Genomic DNA, 20,137 nt, shown 5'->3' with positions numbered 1-20,137 from the left:
ATCAGAGGTAATGCTCCAAGAGCGGTTCCAGAAAGGGTAAAAAAAATAAAAGTCTTTCATAGCTGTCCAAAGATAATTAATAGGAACACTATCACAACTTTTTTCAAGCCAATAAATACTAGATGCAGCTCTCTATTATGGCTAATGACTTTCAATAAACGTTTTTATACAGAAAACATTATTTATACAAGAACAGCCATTATATCTATACAATAACCTGGCCGTTTCTTTAGTTTAATTATTATAATTAGTTAATCTCTTTTGGAAGAAGGTAAAGAGTAGTACTGAAAAGAAATTATTTTTAGCTAAAATGATAGAAAGTGACTCAGTCATTAGGTGCTACGATTTTTGCTACTGAGTAAAGGGAAATTGAAGAGAGAAAGACAGTAATTGAAGATTAAAAGTCTTTTGGATGATGCTAGTAGAAATGAAGTTAAAAGAAACAGACACTGAAGATGTCAAGGAGCACTTCATTTGTGGTTTCTTCTATTTATAATAAAAGAACAAAAGAAAAAATATATGCAACAGACTTCATGAAAAATTAAGAAACTCTTATTATTCGTGCACACAGTAACAAATCAGTGGATCTTTAATTTGCAGTTATTATGCATTAGAAAATCCAATATTTTTTTCAGAGTGTTCAAGGATATAAATATTGATACTGTCCAGTGCAATTTTGAGGATTTACATTCTTTTCCAAGGTGATATCAATCTTGATAACTTCAGATAATCAAGACTTAACATATAATAATTTTGTTTACAACAAATATGTATTACAGCAATATATATACCTACATCTATATAATATATTATTTTAAGAATATGATATGAAAATTTGTTAGGATAAAATAAGTCATCGTAATCAAGAAAAACAATATATTTACCTGTAGCCTTTTGTATTCCTAGATTATTGCAGGTCATCTGTTTTTTTACAAAAATGTTTTATCCTGAAAGTCCTATATATTCTGTATTGTCCTGTTTGGACCAATACTTAAATAAAATACAAGAATAGAGGAATCTTAATGCCAATCTATGCCACTTTAGTCAATTTTTAAAGATATTAGTAAATTGGTTTAGTTATGAATTTTATTGACATATTTTTAACTTATACTAAGTTGACTTATCCATAAGAAATTCATTATACTAAGAGTTAAAATACCCTAATTAAGTAATTAGTTTACTTCTTATTTAAAGAATATAAAAAATTTGTTATTTATTTAACAAATGAGGGCTGGCAATACGTACTATAATTATTCTACATTACTCTATTAACTTATTTTTTACATACATTCATTTCTTTAAAAGGTAATTAGAAGTAGTGAAACAGTTGTAGAATTGTTATTCACTTTATCTTTTATTAAAAATTACAATTTATAGTAATATATAAATATTGCTTATTGGTTACTAGCAATGCCAGTCGACTTCTTTATGATGGTTCTAGACTTTAGAGAAATTTTGATTCTTAGCTGAACTTGAATGCCTGCATTATCAGTTGGCCACACTGGTCAATGGACTGTTCTTCATTGTTAAGTATTCTACGTGCAGTAATTTTACTGTTTAGGTAATTTATTTATTTTGATTTTCTTTTAATTATTACAGATAGGACATAAAGCACTTGTTGGAACAGTGTTGCAACTAGAGACTCAAAAAGATAAATCACTAAATCAATTTACTATGGACCGATACTTATCTATTGCAAAATATAAGACAGCTTATCACTCATTCAAATTACCAGTGTCACTGGCATTGTACATGGTATGTTATTTCTTACATTACTACTTAACAATATATTTCATAGCTCAGTAAGAAATTAGCCATCTAGACATTGGTACTACTGTTATAGATTACTTTATGTTTTCATAATTTTCTGAATAACAGAATATTTGTTGATCATAAAATTTTGGTAATTATATAAAGTGTTTTTAAATTTCATATTAATGAAATGTTTTTTAAACCATGCTGATGAAAGAAATCACTTTCATTTTCATTTTTTTTATTTAATAATTATTATCCAAATAAACATTTTCTACCATAGATTTTCTCAAGAAAATGTAAACATATTTTCGACATAGAAATGGAGTACACAAAACTGTACATCTGTTTTACTTCTTTCATTTCTGAAAAATCTTCACTTCTGCTGTGAGATGTCTCACTTTAGATTCTATTGATGAGTGATTGTAATATTGCCTTGTTCACAAGAATACTGTATCTTATCCAGCATGTGCTTATTTAATTCATTACATTTCAGTCACATATTACAACTCTCACAAAATAAAATGCATAAGGCACAATCACTTTTCTGAAAATTGCAATCTGAGCATGAGTAGTTGTAACATAATACTCCTTGCCCTCAGCCATATTATTAGTAAACAGTTCAATTAAAGCTGAGTCATATTGTCAATAATAAACCCAACAGCAGTATTAAATTAATAGAGTGTAGAGTTTTTTGACATTCTTCAAAAATCTCATTAATTATTACAATAAGATTAAAAGATAATTGATGAATGAAGTCATTACTTGATGAAAATCCATCATAACAAAAGAAAATAAACAAATTATGTTGTTTGATTTTCATAAAATTTATTTAAAAGTCATTACAGCTGTTTTAGTATGCAGTACTTTCCTCAGAAACAAAACTCTAAAGCTAAAGTATATTACAAAGAAAAAGGTAGATACAAAAACCAAAAAAGATTTTTAAAAAACAAGATAAAGAGTAACAGTCAGGAGTACTTACAAAATATTCTCTGTCTTTTTCATATCATTCAATAATAAATTGTGATTTATATCTTAATATTTTGATTATTGTTATGTACTTCATTGTTGTTCATTTTTAATGAATCTCTTTTTGTATCATCTTCTGTCAATTCTTCAACAATAACTTTATAATTTAACTTTCTAAATGGTTTTTGTTGTACAGGTAATTCAATCGATTCTTCAACAGTTACATCATCAATAATAAATTTTAATGGTAGTGTATAGTGTACTAGTACTTTGTTTTCTTTTAACTGTTGGCCTTTTAACAGATTTTTGTAAACCATCTTGTTTAACATTGTGATCTTCATTTTTCATTTGTTACATCTGACTTCAAAGTTGTCACCAGTTCATCTATTTTAATATTACCAAATTGTTCCATCATTTCTGATCCTTTCTGTCCTTAGACATGAAATTGACCTCTCATATCTTTTATAATACTTCAAGATTATGGAAGGAAAAGTTGTCAAATGAAAGATTTCCCACCTTCAAAGATTTTATCAAATTCCTTAATTTGAGACATCAACTTCTTGAAAATATTAATGCATTCACGTCAAACATGCAAGTGAAAACAGAAAACGAAACCAAAGGACAGCGTTGTAACAATCTGACCAAATCTTTTAACGAACACTTTACTTTAAATCCTAATAAGTAATATAAAGGAAATAATGTTAGTTATTATTCAAAATTTAATTCTAATCAATGTTTGTTGTGTAATTCAAATCATCATTTACCATATTGTACAGAATTTTTAAATTTGTCCATTGAGGATTGTAAAGCCTTTTTGGGGGATAATAATTGTTGTTTTAATTGTTTATTCAAAGATCATTCTATTAATGAATGTCATTCAAAATGTCAATGTCAGATTTGTAATAAAAAACATAATACTCTCATTATATGGAGAAAATTAATAATTCCAATTTAGATAGCAATAAGCCTGAAAATATAATACCTATTGTTCATTTCAGTCAAAAGAAAATATACTTTTATCAACAGCCATATGTAACACCAATGACATATATGATAATCATCATTTGTGTAGAATCTAGTTAGATTCTGGTAGCCAGGCAAAGTTTTGCACATATAAATTTGCTTGAAAATTAGGCATTTTTTTTTTAACCTCAAGACCACCGTCAGATATTGCTTCAGAGTATGAGATGAATGACAATTTTTGTAGTGTGTGAAAATGCCATGCCTGACCAGGGTTTGAACCCAGGACCTCTGGACAAAAAAAATTAGGACTTAAACTGATTTAAAATGATATTCCCATTTCAAGAATAAATAACTCATTATCTCAGTCCAAATACAGTGTCACACTTACATTACACTCTCGATATAAACACTTGTATCAGTAATAAATAAATAAATTTAACAGTAAATATTATTGGTCAATTCAGAAATAGGGGTACTTACAATAAAACATGAAACCCATCTCACCTTCATAAGTTCAAAAATGGTGAACTATTCAAATTTAATTGATCATTTAAAAGAAAATAAGAATTTTTAAGTTTATTAATTTCCAATGATTAAAACGAACTTCAGTTTCAAACCTTTGTTCTCAACATGACATAGTTTGAAATTATCATGAAAACATGATTTTTATCAATTAAATGAGAGGCATAATTAGAAACGCTCTTATTATTGGAAAAAAAGATGTGTTATCCCTTATATGTTTTTCAAAAGATCTAACAGTCTTTCAAATACAAACTTTATCACAAGAACCACACTTAAGCTTGTAAACTCCTGATTTTTTAAGTTTAGCAGTTTTACTTTTGTTATTGTTAATAAATTTGCCCAGAGAATTATCAGTTATGAAAGCAGTATCAAGAGTTCCATAACTGAAAAAATTACTAATTTTCTCTGTGGGTTTACCTACAACAATGAAGGGAAAACATTTTTGTATAATTTATTCTGAAGCAGTGGATCAATTAGTCTCGTTTTGTGGCCATATTCACTGTTGTTTGTCTCTCCATGTTAATAAGCAAAAAGTTGTAAACATTTTATTCTATTAAGATTATCAGTATCTTTTTACACATCTTTAGGTTTATTTTGATACACATCTCAACATCTTGCAGTATTAATAATAATAATAATTTACAAAAACCACTTACCAAAAACTCACCAAAACCATTTCGTAAATGGTTTTTATAAATTATTATTATTGTATAATCATTCCAACAGGCCATATTTGATAAAATTATTATAAATCTCACAGTATACACCCAATATGTACTAATTTAATACATAGAAACACAAATGTCAAACTTTAAAGTATGTACCTCAAAGTACATTATTTACCTTGTCAAACATGTGCCTTTTATCTTGATGCTGCAGTGCCTAGTTTTACATCTAGGAAAAATATTATTATGAGTAAGTGGATTTAACTGTTCAAGTATAACTATACTAGTACAATCTAGTTTTGGAGTTCTGCCACCATTGCAACAGAATTGGTTGGCCTACATCTGGATAATATTATAACTGGATTACAGTGTCATATCATTCTAACTACCATTTCAATACATTTCAGTGCATAATACAATTATGCATTGAATATTTGTGGGCTCACCTCATATATATCGGTGGTTAAAAAATGTTATACAACAATGAGGAAATATATCATTCTTCTTTTTCTCATCTTTTTTTCATTATATTCAAGATATATGTAAAAAATGTCTATTTCTGTTTTAGGCTAGAATAAGAGATATGGAAATGCATAGACAAGCAAGGACAATACTTTTGGAAATGGGACATTTTTATCAGGTTCAGGTAAATACTCTTTGATAGATAAATACAAACCATTTGAATAACCCTAACAACATTAATGAATCATAAATCTGGCACTCTTTGACATTATCACAAAAGTAAGTCAACATCAAAAATATAAGCATAATTAATGTTCATACTGGTCCAGATATTTATTTTACTTTTGTTTGCTTTTGATACCTTTCTTACTTAGATATTTCCTTTTAAGTTTACTTTCTGAATGAAAAATTATTGTTCTTCTAGTACATACATTCTATTAATAAGTGCCATTCCTTTTTTCTGCCTAGTTTCTCAGCTTTTGTTTTATCTCCAACTTGTATTTCTCTCCAGGCAATGAATCCATATCATGAAATATTTTTTTTTAAATCATTCTCAGGTTCTCTGAAGTATATCTTTAATACCCTAATTCTGTATCCATTATTTGGTAACTCATTCATAAAATTTCCTTTTATGAAAATTTGCTTCTTTTATATGCAAAAGTTATAAAGCAATAAGAACTGACTTCACCTATGACTGCTAATTTGAAAAATTAAAACTGTGTTCTGGCTTTATCAAAGCTACTAAATTCTTGCATTATTTTAAATTATTTTCTTTTTCTATCTTTAAGAATTTTAAAAATTTTATTTTATTCAAGATTATTAACATCTTTTTTAATATCTACAAAGGGCGATGAAGAAAGTTATTTTTATATAGTCTTCCTTATAAGATTAATCTGACAATTAAGATTAGTTCCCTTGTCCTCACAATGTTTTGAAAACAAACTGTTCTTGTTATATACCAGTACCAGCCCAAAAGAGGCAGAATATTTTTTTTTTTAAATTTAATAATTTCAGGTATTAAGACAAATATATAGAAATAAACCAAGCATATAAATGCACTGTTAATTTTATAATATAATTTAAGCATTAAAGATTATTTTTTAAATGTATCTATAATAAATCTTTTTAAGGTACATTTAAAAACAATAAATAAGTAAAAGGTAGTTGTACTAAAACTAGTAATTATAAAGTTCTTAGAATTTAAATTTTTTTAAGACTATGAAAACAGGTATGAATAGTATTCCTATTATATTATAATTTTATAAATAAGTAAATTATAAATTATATTTATTTACAGTTATAAATATCTCTCTCTCTGTGTGTCACACAAAATAAGAAAAAAAAAATTTATATATATATATATATATATATATATATAAAGAGAGAGAGAGAGAATTATATATATATAATTCTTTTAATTTATTCCATTTTCTAAGAAAATAACAATTGTGTGTGTGTGTTAAGTAAGTAAGAAATGATTACACATTTGTAGTGTTAGGTTACTATATAAAATGATTATATTATTTTATGAGGAAAAGATATTTAGAAAAGATTAGGTTGAGAAATTATGTACTGTAATAATTTGTCAAGTTAAGTAAAAGTGGAATAAACGTTTCTGGTTTAAAATAACAATCAAAATTTGATAATGTTCTGTTTTCTTTCAGATTCCCTTAGTTTCATCCAAAAACAAATTTATTGATTTTTGGATGAAATTAAGGGAATTTTATAAACATACTTACATAAATAAGACTAGGTAGGTGTGCAGGAAAAGTCAGTCTTATTACGTAGTATCTAGAATACTCAAGATAACAGGAATATCTTGAATAATTTTTTTAAATTTATTCCATTTTCTCAGAAAATAAATTTATTAATTTTCATTGATCACATACTCAATTTAATAAAAATAATATACATTTATTTATTAATAAATATTGTGATGCAATTAATGTGCTTTTATTTAACAGAAAGATTTCTATAACTGTTTTGGTGAAGAAACAGGCACTGATATTGAGGATGGAAAGTGCTCATGGCTAGTAGTAGTTGCATTACAAAGAGCTTCGCCACAACAAAAACAGTTACTTTTGGTAAGTAACTAAGTAAATTTATTATGTCTTTTTCATAAAGTAACTTACAAAGTACCAAAACACACTTTTTTTTGGTCATTTTGCAATGGAAAAATTAAAATAACACTTTAGGAAGCACATAGTACTGTATTTATATTGATGATTATACAGATGATATCAAAGTGTAACAAATCACTTAATATTTCAAAACTGAGGTAGGAAGTAGAAACAAGTGCAGATCTACATAGTTACAAAATTACTACTCTATGGAGTGTTCAAAATGTTTATCTGCTGCATTGAATCAAACTTTTTTTTAAAGTAGGTAGGTGACATGTGATACATGATTTTAATGTAAGATTTTACAATAAAAAAGTTGGCAAAGATTGTTTCTTGATAAATGCCTTTGTTTTTGAGTTATAAGGAATCAAATTTGCAAAGATAAAAAAATTGCACTAGTAATAAAACAGGATAAAACACCCCATAGTAACTTTTATATTTTGTATTATCTTCAGAATTACATCCAGTAAAAAACTTCATAAAAAAACATACAAAAACTCAAATACTAATAATGGCCCAAATATTAATAATAAATAATACTTATAATAATAATAAACAATAATTAATAATTGTAACACTAGTTCAAATTAAGTAACTTTGTCAGTTGATATTATACTTTAATTATCACAATATTTAATTTTAAAATTTACTTAACTGTTTTTGATCCCAAATTACTTAATACAATAAATTTTGAAGGCATACCATTCTAAAAGAAGTGTTAAAAATTCTTTCCCTCTACAGCTTGGCATGCGCCAAGTAATATCCATTTATAATTTCTTTTATTTAATTGTTCTCCAAAATTTTCCTGGATATTTGGTAAAATTCTGTTGGCTAACAAGTTGCAACAAGAATCTTCTGTAAGATTTCCATCTAATATAAAAGGCCCTACAATATAATATGATTGCCAACAATTTCTTCCCAAACGTTTACCTTCTCATGGTAGACTGTGTATGACCCTCTTAACACCCACCTGGGAATACTGTTACCTATTTAAAAAAAAAAGTTTGATTCAATAGAGTGGATAAAAATTTCAAACGTACCAAAAAGTAGTTAGTAATTTTTTAACTACATAGATTTGGATTTGTTTCTACCTCCTAGTATCACTCAGTTTTGAAGTAAGAAACAGTTTACATACTTTGACATCACTATGTATATTGTATTATATTTTGATGGGAAGTTATAGATTTAAGATTTGCAGTGGGAGAAATTTTGTCTTGAATAAGATGACCATCTTATCCAACGAAAAAATGGATTCTTCAGATTGAAGAGCCCATACAATTGGTTTATCTCAGGATTATGCGATGAATTTAATCATAAATAAATTTTTTTTTTAAAAATCAACCTATTTAAAAAAATAAACCTAAACCAAACCTGAAACCTGGAAATTGACAAGTAAATATAAAATGACAGCAACCAAGCAATTATTAATAAACTGATTTTCATAAATCTGCAAAGTTAACAACACTGGATGTAATTTTACACCAAGCTGTTGAAATTTTAAAAAAGTAATAAGTTTTCATAGCAGTTGATGTTGCTTAAATCTCATTAAAGTAAATCAAATACTTTTAAAAAAGCGCTGCATAAATTTAAACCAACAAAAGTTTAAATTACCACATATGTTTCCTTGACACAGCCAAATGCTGTTGCAAAATTAAAATGATCTTTATAAATCTTTAATGAAAATCATATTGTAGCTGTTTTCATTATTTATTAACTTGATTGATTTTTTCAAATTCGTCAAAGTTTAGAAATCACAAACTCAAACGTACAGCAATTTTATCTTGTGTATCTGAAGTAGTATTAGCATTGATAATAGTACAATGGAGGGGATAATGTATTGTGACAGGACATTATATAGTACAATAAGCCAGTAACTGAGTTTTGATAAATTATAATTTCTGAGTTGCAGGAAAGCCTTTGTAAGAATTTTCAATTATCTCAGTGTAGACATAATTATAGTTGAATTAACAAGGGTCATAACTAATTTTTAAGTGCTGTTAAATCAAAATTAAGGGAGAAGATTTGTATCTTTTTTGTTATCATCACTAATTGTGTTGTGTTTATAGGATTCATATGGTTCTAAAGATCCAGAAAAAGTGGAAGCAGTAAAACAGCTGTACGTGGATTTAGGCTTACCTTCAACATTTAAATTGTTTGAGGAACATACACATGATCTTATTTGTACTCAGATACAGCAGATATCAAGAGGATTACCACACAAATTATTTTATATGTTTTTAAAACGATTAACTCTACCACTATCACAAGAAAATACCACCCTTTAGATTTTAACATAAAATAATTTTATTATAAAAAAATTATGAATTTAATATAATTAAGAACTCCACTCTTAATATGTACTTTTAAATAATTTTACACATTTCTTTTCATAAACATATTCACTTATCCAGAACATTAAGTTAAAGGTGAAATCTTTATTTGATGGCTTCTTTTAATAGATGAATGAATAAATCCAAATTTTTGTATTGTATGTTATTATATATATGCAAATTTACTGTTTTTATAAAATAATTTTTAAAGAAAATGTTGTAGATATTTTTTTTCAACTAAGAACCAATTTATCCATTTCTGTTAAGATAATGTGTATAAACAGATTTTTTTAATCAACAAAACAAAATCCATCAGTGTGAGTAAAACCAAAAAATCATTGGCACACTCTTTGTAATTCATATCTACTTAATCTGTATAAATGGAAGAAGGTTATTAAAACCAAATGATTTCTTATGTTGGAAAGTAGCTGAAGTGCCTTCACAAATAATATTTTTATTTTTCCAAATTCTACGCATTGTACATAAAAGATAGGATTAAGAATCTGATACCACATTTATGAAAATTCAGTTAATATTTAAGAAAATAATTGAAAAATGATCATCAATCATGTTAAGGGATTAAACAAATGTGCAGCTGTTTTCAATATTTAATTTTTTAAATTGAGAAGCACAAATTCAGTAATATATAAAATTATTATTGGGTAGTACCAAACATTATCAAGTTTCATGTAAGAAACTTGACTATGTTTTGAATTCAGTAATATTACTGATTTCTAGTATATTCTCTCTAGAAAACAATTCTATTTTTTGGGATATTTTTCCAATTGCACAAACACTTACAAATTTATTATATCTATAATTTGTAGAAACAAATTATTGATAAAATCTCATTCCAAAACTCTTTTAATTTCAATAGCCAGATTTTGAAAGTAGTATGTTAAAAGTAGTTATATGTTTACCCTAGGTATGTTATGAAGGAAGTGTATCTCAAAAACCAAATTTATTTTTCTATTGTTTTTCATAATAAATCAGTATTTTTTTTCTTGAACTGCAACTCATTCTATACATACACCTGAGTCATAATTAAATTACATGTATATTTGATTTATATTTTTACAATTGATTTTATTCAATGGGTACAATCAAGTTGAAATAATAATATTAGTACATAGTGTATTATTATATTAATAGAGTATATTAGTATACTATTAGTACATAGTATATTATTTTAGTAATAGTATTAGTAAATAATAATATTAGTACATTTGATGATTTTGTTGCATGCATGCATAAAAGTCATGAATATCTTCATGCACTTATTTAATTTTAAAATTATTAGATAACAAGATTTATCTGATTCACAATTCAATATTTTCTAGTTACCTTCAATTTATGTTTATTTTTTTGAAAATATTTGTTTTAACTGCTGTACATTAGTTCTAAACAAAGTAAAAGTTATTATTAATGAGATATATGCACTTCTGGCTAAAAAAATATAGAGTATATAAACATCCAAAGTACAGGTGAGTTATGCAAGTTTACATTGCTACACATTTACAATATGTAACTCACATGTGTGTAAACAAGTAAAAATCTCCTACACTGATTGGGTAAGAATTTTTGTGTACCATACTATTTCTCCATCTCTGTTCACAATGTAAAATGTGTCAATAATCTATCTACAAAGTAGATAGATTATTTATGTACAAAGTAGATAGATTATTGTTATTATATATATTTGTACAAATATAGATAAATAGATGGATAAAATGTAGTACCTTTCTACTGCTTCATTTCTCTCAACACCTGTAAAATGTTTTCAAGTTATCAAAATTAAAATAAAAACCAGTCCTCCAGTGTTAGAGATATCTATTGCAAGTGAACAGGTATTACACACAGAGGAAAATAATTTTTTTTTTTTTCTTAGAGAAATTGTTCTACTTATGATCATAAATTTGACTACACTTCCATAATAATTCTGTAAAAATAAATCAAACTACAATAATTTTAATTTACTATATGAAATACACTGGGTAAAAATTTTATCAAAGCCTTTAATGAACTAAATGAAATCATTTGATATATTTAAGAAAGCAGTTTTTTACACCCAAAGAGAACATAATGTGCCAAAGCACAAAGCCCAGGCAGGAAATCAGGACTGAAGGAATGGGCATTGATATTCACCTTTATAACTGATAATTTTTTTTTAACTATCATTACATTTAATTACTAGCTGGTTGGGGTTCTGCCCCTGGGACCAGGTCATCTCAGGAGTCATGGGGCTGAACCCAGGGCCGCAGAGTTCACTTAACTTACCATTCTTGTTACCTTCGTGGTTGTGAGAATAATTCTGGTAAATAACAGTTAAGATAATCACGCTTTATAGAACCTGAAAAAGAAACTAAATTACAAAAAACAGAACATCTTGCTTTCATGCAACCACAATAACACAACTCAGTAGTGTTAAATATCATACATGTGCAAATTATACACAGGTATATAGAGACATATTTTATGTCAAGTTCTATGGAAAATGTGAGCTCAAGTTGAAGTCCGTGAAGTTCAATTACTTGTTTTAAAACTAACATTTGTCTCAAATTGCAGAATATCATTTTGAGATTTCAATATTATTCCTGATAAGCTGGTTGTAATGGCAAGGAAAGGGCCAAATTACAACATTTTAATTCATATTAAAAAATACATAAATTAATAACTAAATGAGACAAAAATTAGTCAAGCAATTACTTAAAATTACATTCTAAATGTAGATATGCTTTTCTTGTAAATGAATATTCCAAATTATATACTAGGGGTATTGTAAGCCCATGCAAGTTATGAGATGACACTCGTTAATTGTTTAATGAATAAGTTTCCCACATCTCCACTAACAGCATACACCAAATTTCAGTGAGATGTATTCATGATTCTGTCGTTATTATGATTTGGAGAAAAGATGATTTTGGGTGATCTAACATTACTTTTTGAAATGCAAAATCACACAGTAAACAAGCTAGATAATTATGGTGAAGCAACTACATCAATTACAACATTGTAAGTTGTTTGGTTATTTTCAGACAATCACATGGGCAAAAATGTTGCTAAACATTCTAGTTATAATTGTAGAGAATACTGAAAAAATTCCATGACATGTGATGGAGGATGGAATATTGAAAGTGTAAGATTCCTAAGACAATAAATAAGCATCTCAAATGCTTATTTTACATAGTTATATTAGAAAAAACTTTCTCCAAGATGTACGCTGCATTTTCTCGCGATTGATCAAATCAATTTTGATGAACTAGTAAAAATATCTTGGTACAGCCTAGGGCTTTTTCAGTGTAATCAAGATAAATTTTTTGTATCATTTCATAGAAGTTAATGAAACTTTGATACATCACTGCTTACCTTAAATCAAGTGAGTCAAACCAATGGGTTTTGGGGAACTTGCTCCAAAGAAGATAAAACGAAAACTGTTCCATCAGCAGAGACAGTATGGCCACTGTCTTTTGGGATGCTTGATCACAAGCATCCCAAAATCAATGAAGATTATATCAATAATCTTCATTGATTTTGTAATTTTATTATTGATAACCTTTTCACCAATTTTAACATTTTTTACAAATGTATAATACTACATATGTGCTTACAACTTTATGCAATGATTTTAATTTTTGTTTAAGTTCAGGCAAATTTTTTATACAATGTTGATTATTAGTCAATTATTTTGTGCTTAGAGGTAAGATTTGTTTCTAATATGAATAGGCTCACTTATTTATAATGAGCATATATTGCCAGTCCCATAAATCTGGTTATAACAGACTTTCACTGTATATTTTGGATGAATGTGAAATTAATGATCAACAATAATCAGTATTATAAGCGATGTCATATAGCACCACCTAATTTCATTTTAATGTTAAAAGAAAGTTCTTTTTAATGAGTCTAAGGAAAAAGGAAGATTGTTAGGGATAAATTGGATGTTTGAAATTCAGTTCTTGGTTAACGTCTATTAGTTCCAATTAATTTACTTACAGTCAATTTTAGTTACAGCTTTACTTCTAAAATAAAGAGAAATTAATTAGAAGGGTTCATTACATCTTTCTACTTTTTGAATCAGAAAAATATTTAAATGTTATAGTAAAATATTCATAATTCCTAGTAAGTTTTATTATTGTTTTTATGAATATTGTACTAGCGTTTTGAACAAAATATGTTTTGTTAAAAATGTTTGTTTTTTATATATAGAATTAACTTTACTCACTAGCAGTATATAAACTCAGAATACATTAGCAGCTATTTTTTTTGTCATTGTTTTACTAACTGATGTATATAAATGGATTGCACACTGTAATGTTGAAGTGTGCAAGTTTGTATGCATGTGAGAAATTTGTTTTCTCCTTGGTTGTGTATTCATTGTATATTTTTTTTGTCTATCCAAAGAGATACAAATATTTAATAAGTTTTAAGTATTTGATTACCAAACCCTTATACTTTAAATGGACGTATTTTAATTGTTCTCAAAGTTTTTTACAAAAATTGTTTTCGTCTATACGTAATATTGTTAATGCACTAGTTTTTCCAAATTGTGTTACTGACAGGAAATTTCATATGTGTTACGGGTTATTTCTTTATGATTAAAATAACTGCAATAACCTTAACACCGAAAATTGATATGAGAATCAAGTTCAAAATTTAATTTTTGATAGAGCTATTTCAAACATGTGCAATGGAAAATTTTGGATCCATGTTTCCAGACAAACCATTCATCAAATGAATATAATAAAAAATGTTGTATTACATTAGACCCTCCTTACATGTAAAAATTAAAACTGCAATGCTCTGCCAGGTATGAAGGTTATTAAATCAAGAATGGCATTATTTATTTTAAATGTATAGAAACACTTATCAATTTCAAAAGGACAAAGGCTACAACTAGCTAATAAGTTATCTGACAAGTACATATTCAATTAGAATATATATTAATTTTTTTTTAATTTAAAAGGAAATGTAGCTGCACAGACATTAACATCCTTGGCTATTTAAATAATAATCCCCAAAGGCTACTACATTTTAATTTTTTAGTTTATTTTAGTATTATGATTTAACACCTGCAATAAATATATTTTAAGAAGAAAGATAAGATGGTTGAAATTATAGGTGAAAAAGTATCTACCTACTTGACAAGTTTACACACCTAATTCTTGATAGTGCGAATGAATTCATCCTTTTAACATCTGGAAAGCCAAGGCAGCTGGCTGCTCCTTCTCCGATGAAGACTGCAGGCGTGCACTAAGGGTTTGACGCAGGCTTTACATAATATCAATCAAAGACCTACAATTGAATTACTCTGCGCATTCCGCAATGCGACGGCTGTTTGCCATCAATCATTGTGATTGGTCGCTGTGTTTTGCCGTGGCTAATTGCCTTGTCTTGATTGGCTTTTGCTTTATGTGTGCTCTGATTGGATGTTTGTTTATTGGTATGGACAACTACTATGCTATTCACTTGTTTTTTATTGTTTATATTTTCTTTATTAGGTGATTTGCGAGTATTATTTAAGGAAAGGAGAAGCAGGGTAGGCACAGGCGGGGTAAACAACCCACTCCTGTTGGTGATATATTGAATGAGGTTCAAATTAATGATTCATCTGCCTCTTCAGGAGAGGAGAAACTGAGGGCTGGTGAGTTGGGTGTTTCTACCCCAGGCAAAAGGGATGAACCTATTTGTGAGTTTAGGCAAACCTAAACTCGGGATGAAACTATTTGCTGTAAGGTTCTTGAATGTGCAGAAAGTTCAGCTCCACTTTTGCCGACAGTTCACTATCACAAACCTTCTTCCTGAAACTAGTTTTACACCCTCCTGTGAAAACTCGACTGTGGTATTGAATGTACATTGACATCACTCAATAATGTTGATGTGCCTGCTGAAATCATTTAAAAGTGAAAAGTGTGTTGTTTTGGTTCTGGAAGCTTCAACATCTTCAAGTTCCAGTTAACTACAAGTTTATAATATTGGTGTTGAAAAGACTTATCTAATGAACAAAAACTGGATGTCTTGGACAATATCTGTTGACCAAATCCAGGGTTTGTTTTTCCGACAAAAGGAAAGAGAAATCTTCGACTTCAGTTTAAATGGCTTTATTGCTGGAAGTGCCATGCATATTCCGAATTTAAGGAAGAGAGTTTTTGTAAATTTTGTGCACTTTTTGCTCCAAGTAATGGTGTTGAATTTGGCAAGCAACCCTTAGGTCAACTTTGTAGTCAGAAATTTACAACTGGAAAGATGCCGTTGAGCAATTTTCATATGAAAAAATGAATGGAGGTCGAGGTCGACTAAGAAGCAGAAGAAAATGATGGCACTTCTTCACTTTCGAAGTAAGGCTGATACTGTATTAAAAAAATGTTGACATGTAGTGTTGGAAATGTGCAGTACACCAGTCCTAGAATAAAGAATGAAATAATTGAAGTGTGCAACGACCCGATTGTTCGAAATCTCATGAGAAAATGTAAGCCTCCAGTTGCTTCTCTATTCATGCCAATGAGACGTCAGACATATCAGGCTTAGAACAATTATCATTGTGTGTTCCATTATGACAGAAAAAACTTCACTGTGAAGGAAAACTTTCTACAATTAGTACCATTATATGATATGACTGGAAAAGGAATCGCAACGGCGATATTGGACAAGTTGCATTCATTAAATGTAAACATAAATAAGATTCATGGTCAAAGGTATGACAGCGCTATGTCCATATCAGGAGAAGTAAATGGGGTCCAGGCACACGTAAAGGAAATAATTCCATCAGTTTTATATGTCCACTGGTCAGCACACAACCTCAACTTAGCTGTATCCAGTGCTTGTGAAGTAACTCCCATTAGAAACTGTATGGATACAATATTGAGTCAGTACGAATTTCTTAATACCCACCAAAGCCGTGTAGAAATCATAAGTGAAATGAAAACAACTACACGCTGTGAAAAACTTGTAACTTTGTGCAACACAGTTGAAAAGGTATAATTCTGTGGCAACAGTGGGTGGAACTGTATGACACCTATTATTGCAACCCTTCAAAGCATATCAGAATGGAATGACAAAGACTCGTCCTCACAAGCCAATTCATTTTTATGTCCTTTGACTGACTGTCAATTTATGATATCATTATTTTGTATTCGGAGACTGCTTTCTTTAAGTCTCACATTGTGTAAATTCCTGCGGAATTCAACTATTGATCTCATGGAAGCAGTAAACCTTGCTGAAGATGTTAACAGTGAAATAAAATGTATATGCATAAATGTTGAAGAAAATTTTCTTGTTTCCTGAAATTTTCATTTGTGCTTCTAAATTCTTGAACAGATTGAGATCCTCCATTCAAATCCCTCAAATGGCAGCGCGAGCTGCCATGTAAACTTGGACTTATCATCCGTGATGCCAGAACTTTACTTTCATATCTCCACTTTAATTCCATTTCTGGATACCTTCATGTCCCAACTAGTTTCGCGTTTCTTGAAACACAAGGAAATATTGAAAGGCTTTCAGTCCCTTTAACCTACAAACCCAGACCTTCTGCCCCTGCTGTCTCAAGTTTCTGCTTTCACTTCGCTCACTGCGAAGTGAAAACAAATCTTATTTGTTTACATTTAATGAATGCAACTTGTCCAATATCACTGTTGCATTTCCTTTTCTGGTCAGATCATACAATGGTACGAATTGTAGAAAGTTTTCTTTTACAGTGAAATTTTCTCTATCAACATAACGAACACACAATGATAGTTGTTCTAAGCCTGATATGTCTGACATCTCAACAGCGAGAATAGAGAAGCAAATGGATGCTTAAGTTCTTTCATCTTATTGTAGCATTAAGAGTAACTACTAAGATGTCCAAACCCCTTATTACAGAATGTGATCAGTGTTTTAATAAGCATAAAAGAAGCAAAAAACTGAAAAAATTCAGCATTCTGATACAACATCAAGGGCAAATTGATGACATGGTGAATGTTTGTGATCAGATCAGCAAGTGAATTTCTTAGTATTCAATCTCTCTTTTTCTGTTTAGCCTCTGGAACCATCATAAGGTGTTACATCAGAGGATTATATGTATGAATGTAAATGAAGTATAGAAAGTGAGATGTGCAACCTATTCAGGTATGAAGAAAAGTGAGGTGTATGACCTTTTGTTAGAGCAATGGTAGGTCCGTTGGAGTGAAGAGTCCACCGGTGTGTGGACTACACTTGATAAATGAGGTTAAGCCATGGGTCCTAAGGGGATTTGGTGAGTTTGGTTACAAGCTCATACAGTTCCTGATGGGCCACAGCTGTTTTCACCAATATCTCCACAGGTTCAAGAAAGTGGAGATATTGCACACGTTCATATTGCGGAGACCTGGATGATGTGGGACACATTGTATCCACTGTTTATATATTGGCAACCCTTGAGGCATAATTACAGACATCTGGGTCCTCTCAAACCAGAGAATATAAGAGAAAAGATGCTTTACAATAAGAAAAGATGGGATTCCATCTCTTGTATTATTAGGAGTAAGGAGTCAGATGCGAGGACAGAATAGACTGAGAAAGTCCTAAATATTCCAGCTGCTAGGTGAAGAATTGGACTGGTCAGTAAGGAGGGATGGACAGCCTCCTGCAGAGCCGTAGTTTGTTCGCACTTGCGCAGATGGGCTATGGTGAATATGCACAAGAATTCTCAAACCCCTGAGCCTGAAGGCACCTCCCGGCGGCTGAGAGTGCTTCATTGTAGTCCAACCCTGATGGGGAGAACTGGTGAGAGGAGTTTTAGTCAGTCGGGTGCAGGTATACATACACACTTTAACAACATTTAGCAGAACCTGTGCAAGCACAGCACAGCCCCATTTAAGAGGTGTGCATAGATGGCATTTCTCAGACTCGTCAACAAAACAAAAAAAAAAGCCAACACCCCCACTCATTTCAACATTAAAGATTATCCCAACCCTGTAGGGGAAGACAACTGCCTAGTTACATTCCGGTCGCCACACCAACCCCCCTAACCGCCTGTTACATAAAAGACCAGTATCCATGACCTAGTATTCAAATCCATATAAAAGACTTTACTAGGAATTGAACCTTGGAACTCTCAACTTCAAAATCAGACAATTTGCAATGACAAGTTAACAAGAAGTGGTTATTCAATCTGATGAATCAACAGATGTGGCAAATATTTCTCAGTTCTCTGTTTTGTGAGATATGAATGCAACAGTGACAGATCAGTCAAAGAAAATATGTTGTTTTGCAAATCATACGTGGTCATGCAACAGGACGTCTTTTTAATGGTTTTTATAAAGCTACTAAAAACCTTAACACAGACTGGACAAATTTATTTGCAGAATGTAGTGATTGTGCAAAGGCAGCAACAAGAACAGTGAACTTCTGAAAAAATTAATGATCATCTTACACCAAGGGCGGAATGGACACACTGCTTCCTTCACAGACATACTATTGCTACAAAAATATATTTATTATATTGATATATATATTAATAAATATATTTCAAAGATGTGATAAAAACATTTTATTCATAACAAAGTTCATGTTTTCAATAAGAAGCTTGATATCTAGATCTATCTATCTATTAGCCTTCAAAGCAAAAATTTTGATGCTTCCACTCACTTCCGATAACATTGAAAAAAATTTGAATCTAGACACTATTATTCACCACAGTTTGGATAACATGAAGAAGCATTTGCATCAACTAAAACTTCAGTTGGCAGAATATTTCCCAGAAGATAAAAATTGATTCTCAAAGAGATGGGTACTGAATCCATTTAATAAAAACGTTGCAGCTGCTACGTTACCAGTTGAGATTCATAACCAGCTCATCAAAATGTCTCCCATTAAAACATTACAACCACAATTCACATCTGATGATTTAGATACGTTTTGGCTGGCTCATCAAAGTGAATATGGAAATTTAGTCACAGAAGCAATGAAAATATAAATTCCTTTTGCCATCTTGTACCTCTGTGAAAAGGTTTTTTGTCTGATTGCACTAAAAACCAAACATAGAAATCGTCTTTTATCACTTGAAAACAATTTGCTTTTGTGTGTTTATAACATAGATCCATGTATGGGAAACCTTTAAATGAAAAACTAGGGCAAGCATCTCCATTAATTTATTTTCTTTACATGCATACTTAATAAAAATGTAAGTAAAATGTTTATAATAAATGATTTTTTTCTCAGTAAACTATTTCATTATTGTTTACATGTAAATTTTTAGGCTAATTTCACAAATCCCCTTTCACATCATCGCAACTATCACGTTACAAAAGGCTGCTTTATAGGTTTACAAATCAAATTTGTCTAGATATATAGCAAGATATTAAAAACAAGCTATGTACAAAAAATAAATTAAATTACA

General features: G+C 29.4%; 1 protein-coding gene across 1 annotated transcript in view; it reads left to right on the top strand.

Annotated features, from left to right (window-relative positions):
• LOC142322201 (farnesyl pyrophosphate synthase-like) overlaps nucleotides 1-9,998 on the top strand; it is a 43,126-nt gene extending 33,128 nt beyond the window's left edge. The window contains exons 5-8 of the mRNA XM_075361000.1: nucleotides 1,600-1,755; nucleotides 5,440-5,517; nucleotides 7,298-7,417; nucleotides 9,520-9,998. Of these exons, the coding sequence (XP_075217115.1) occupies nucleotides 1,600-1,755; nucleotides 5,440-5,517; nucleotides 7,298-7,417; nucleotides 9,520-9,738 (573 nt within the window). The 3' untranslated portion in view covers nucleotides 9,739-9,998. The remainder of the gene's footprint in view (nucleotides 1-1,599; nucleotides 1,756-5,439; nucleotides 5,518-7,297; nucleotides 7,418-9,519) is intronic.
• Nucleotides 9,999-20,137: the final 10,139 nt, after the last annotated feature.

This window comes from Lycorma delicatula, chromosome 3 (genome assembly GCF_047948215.1).
Source record: "Lycorma delicatula isolate Av1 chromosome 3, ASM4794821v1, whole genome shotgun sequence".
NCBI classification, from domain to species: domain Eukaryota; kingdom Metazoa; phylum Arthropoda; class Insecta; order Hemiptera; family Fulgoridae; genus Lycorma; species Lycorma delicatula.
This window is presented reverse-complemented; position numbering and strand designations above follow the sequence as displayed.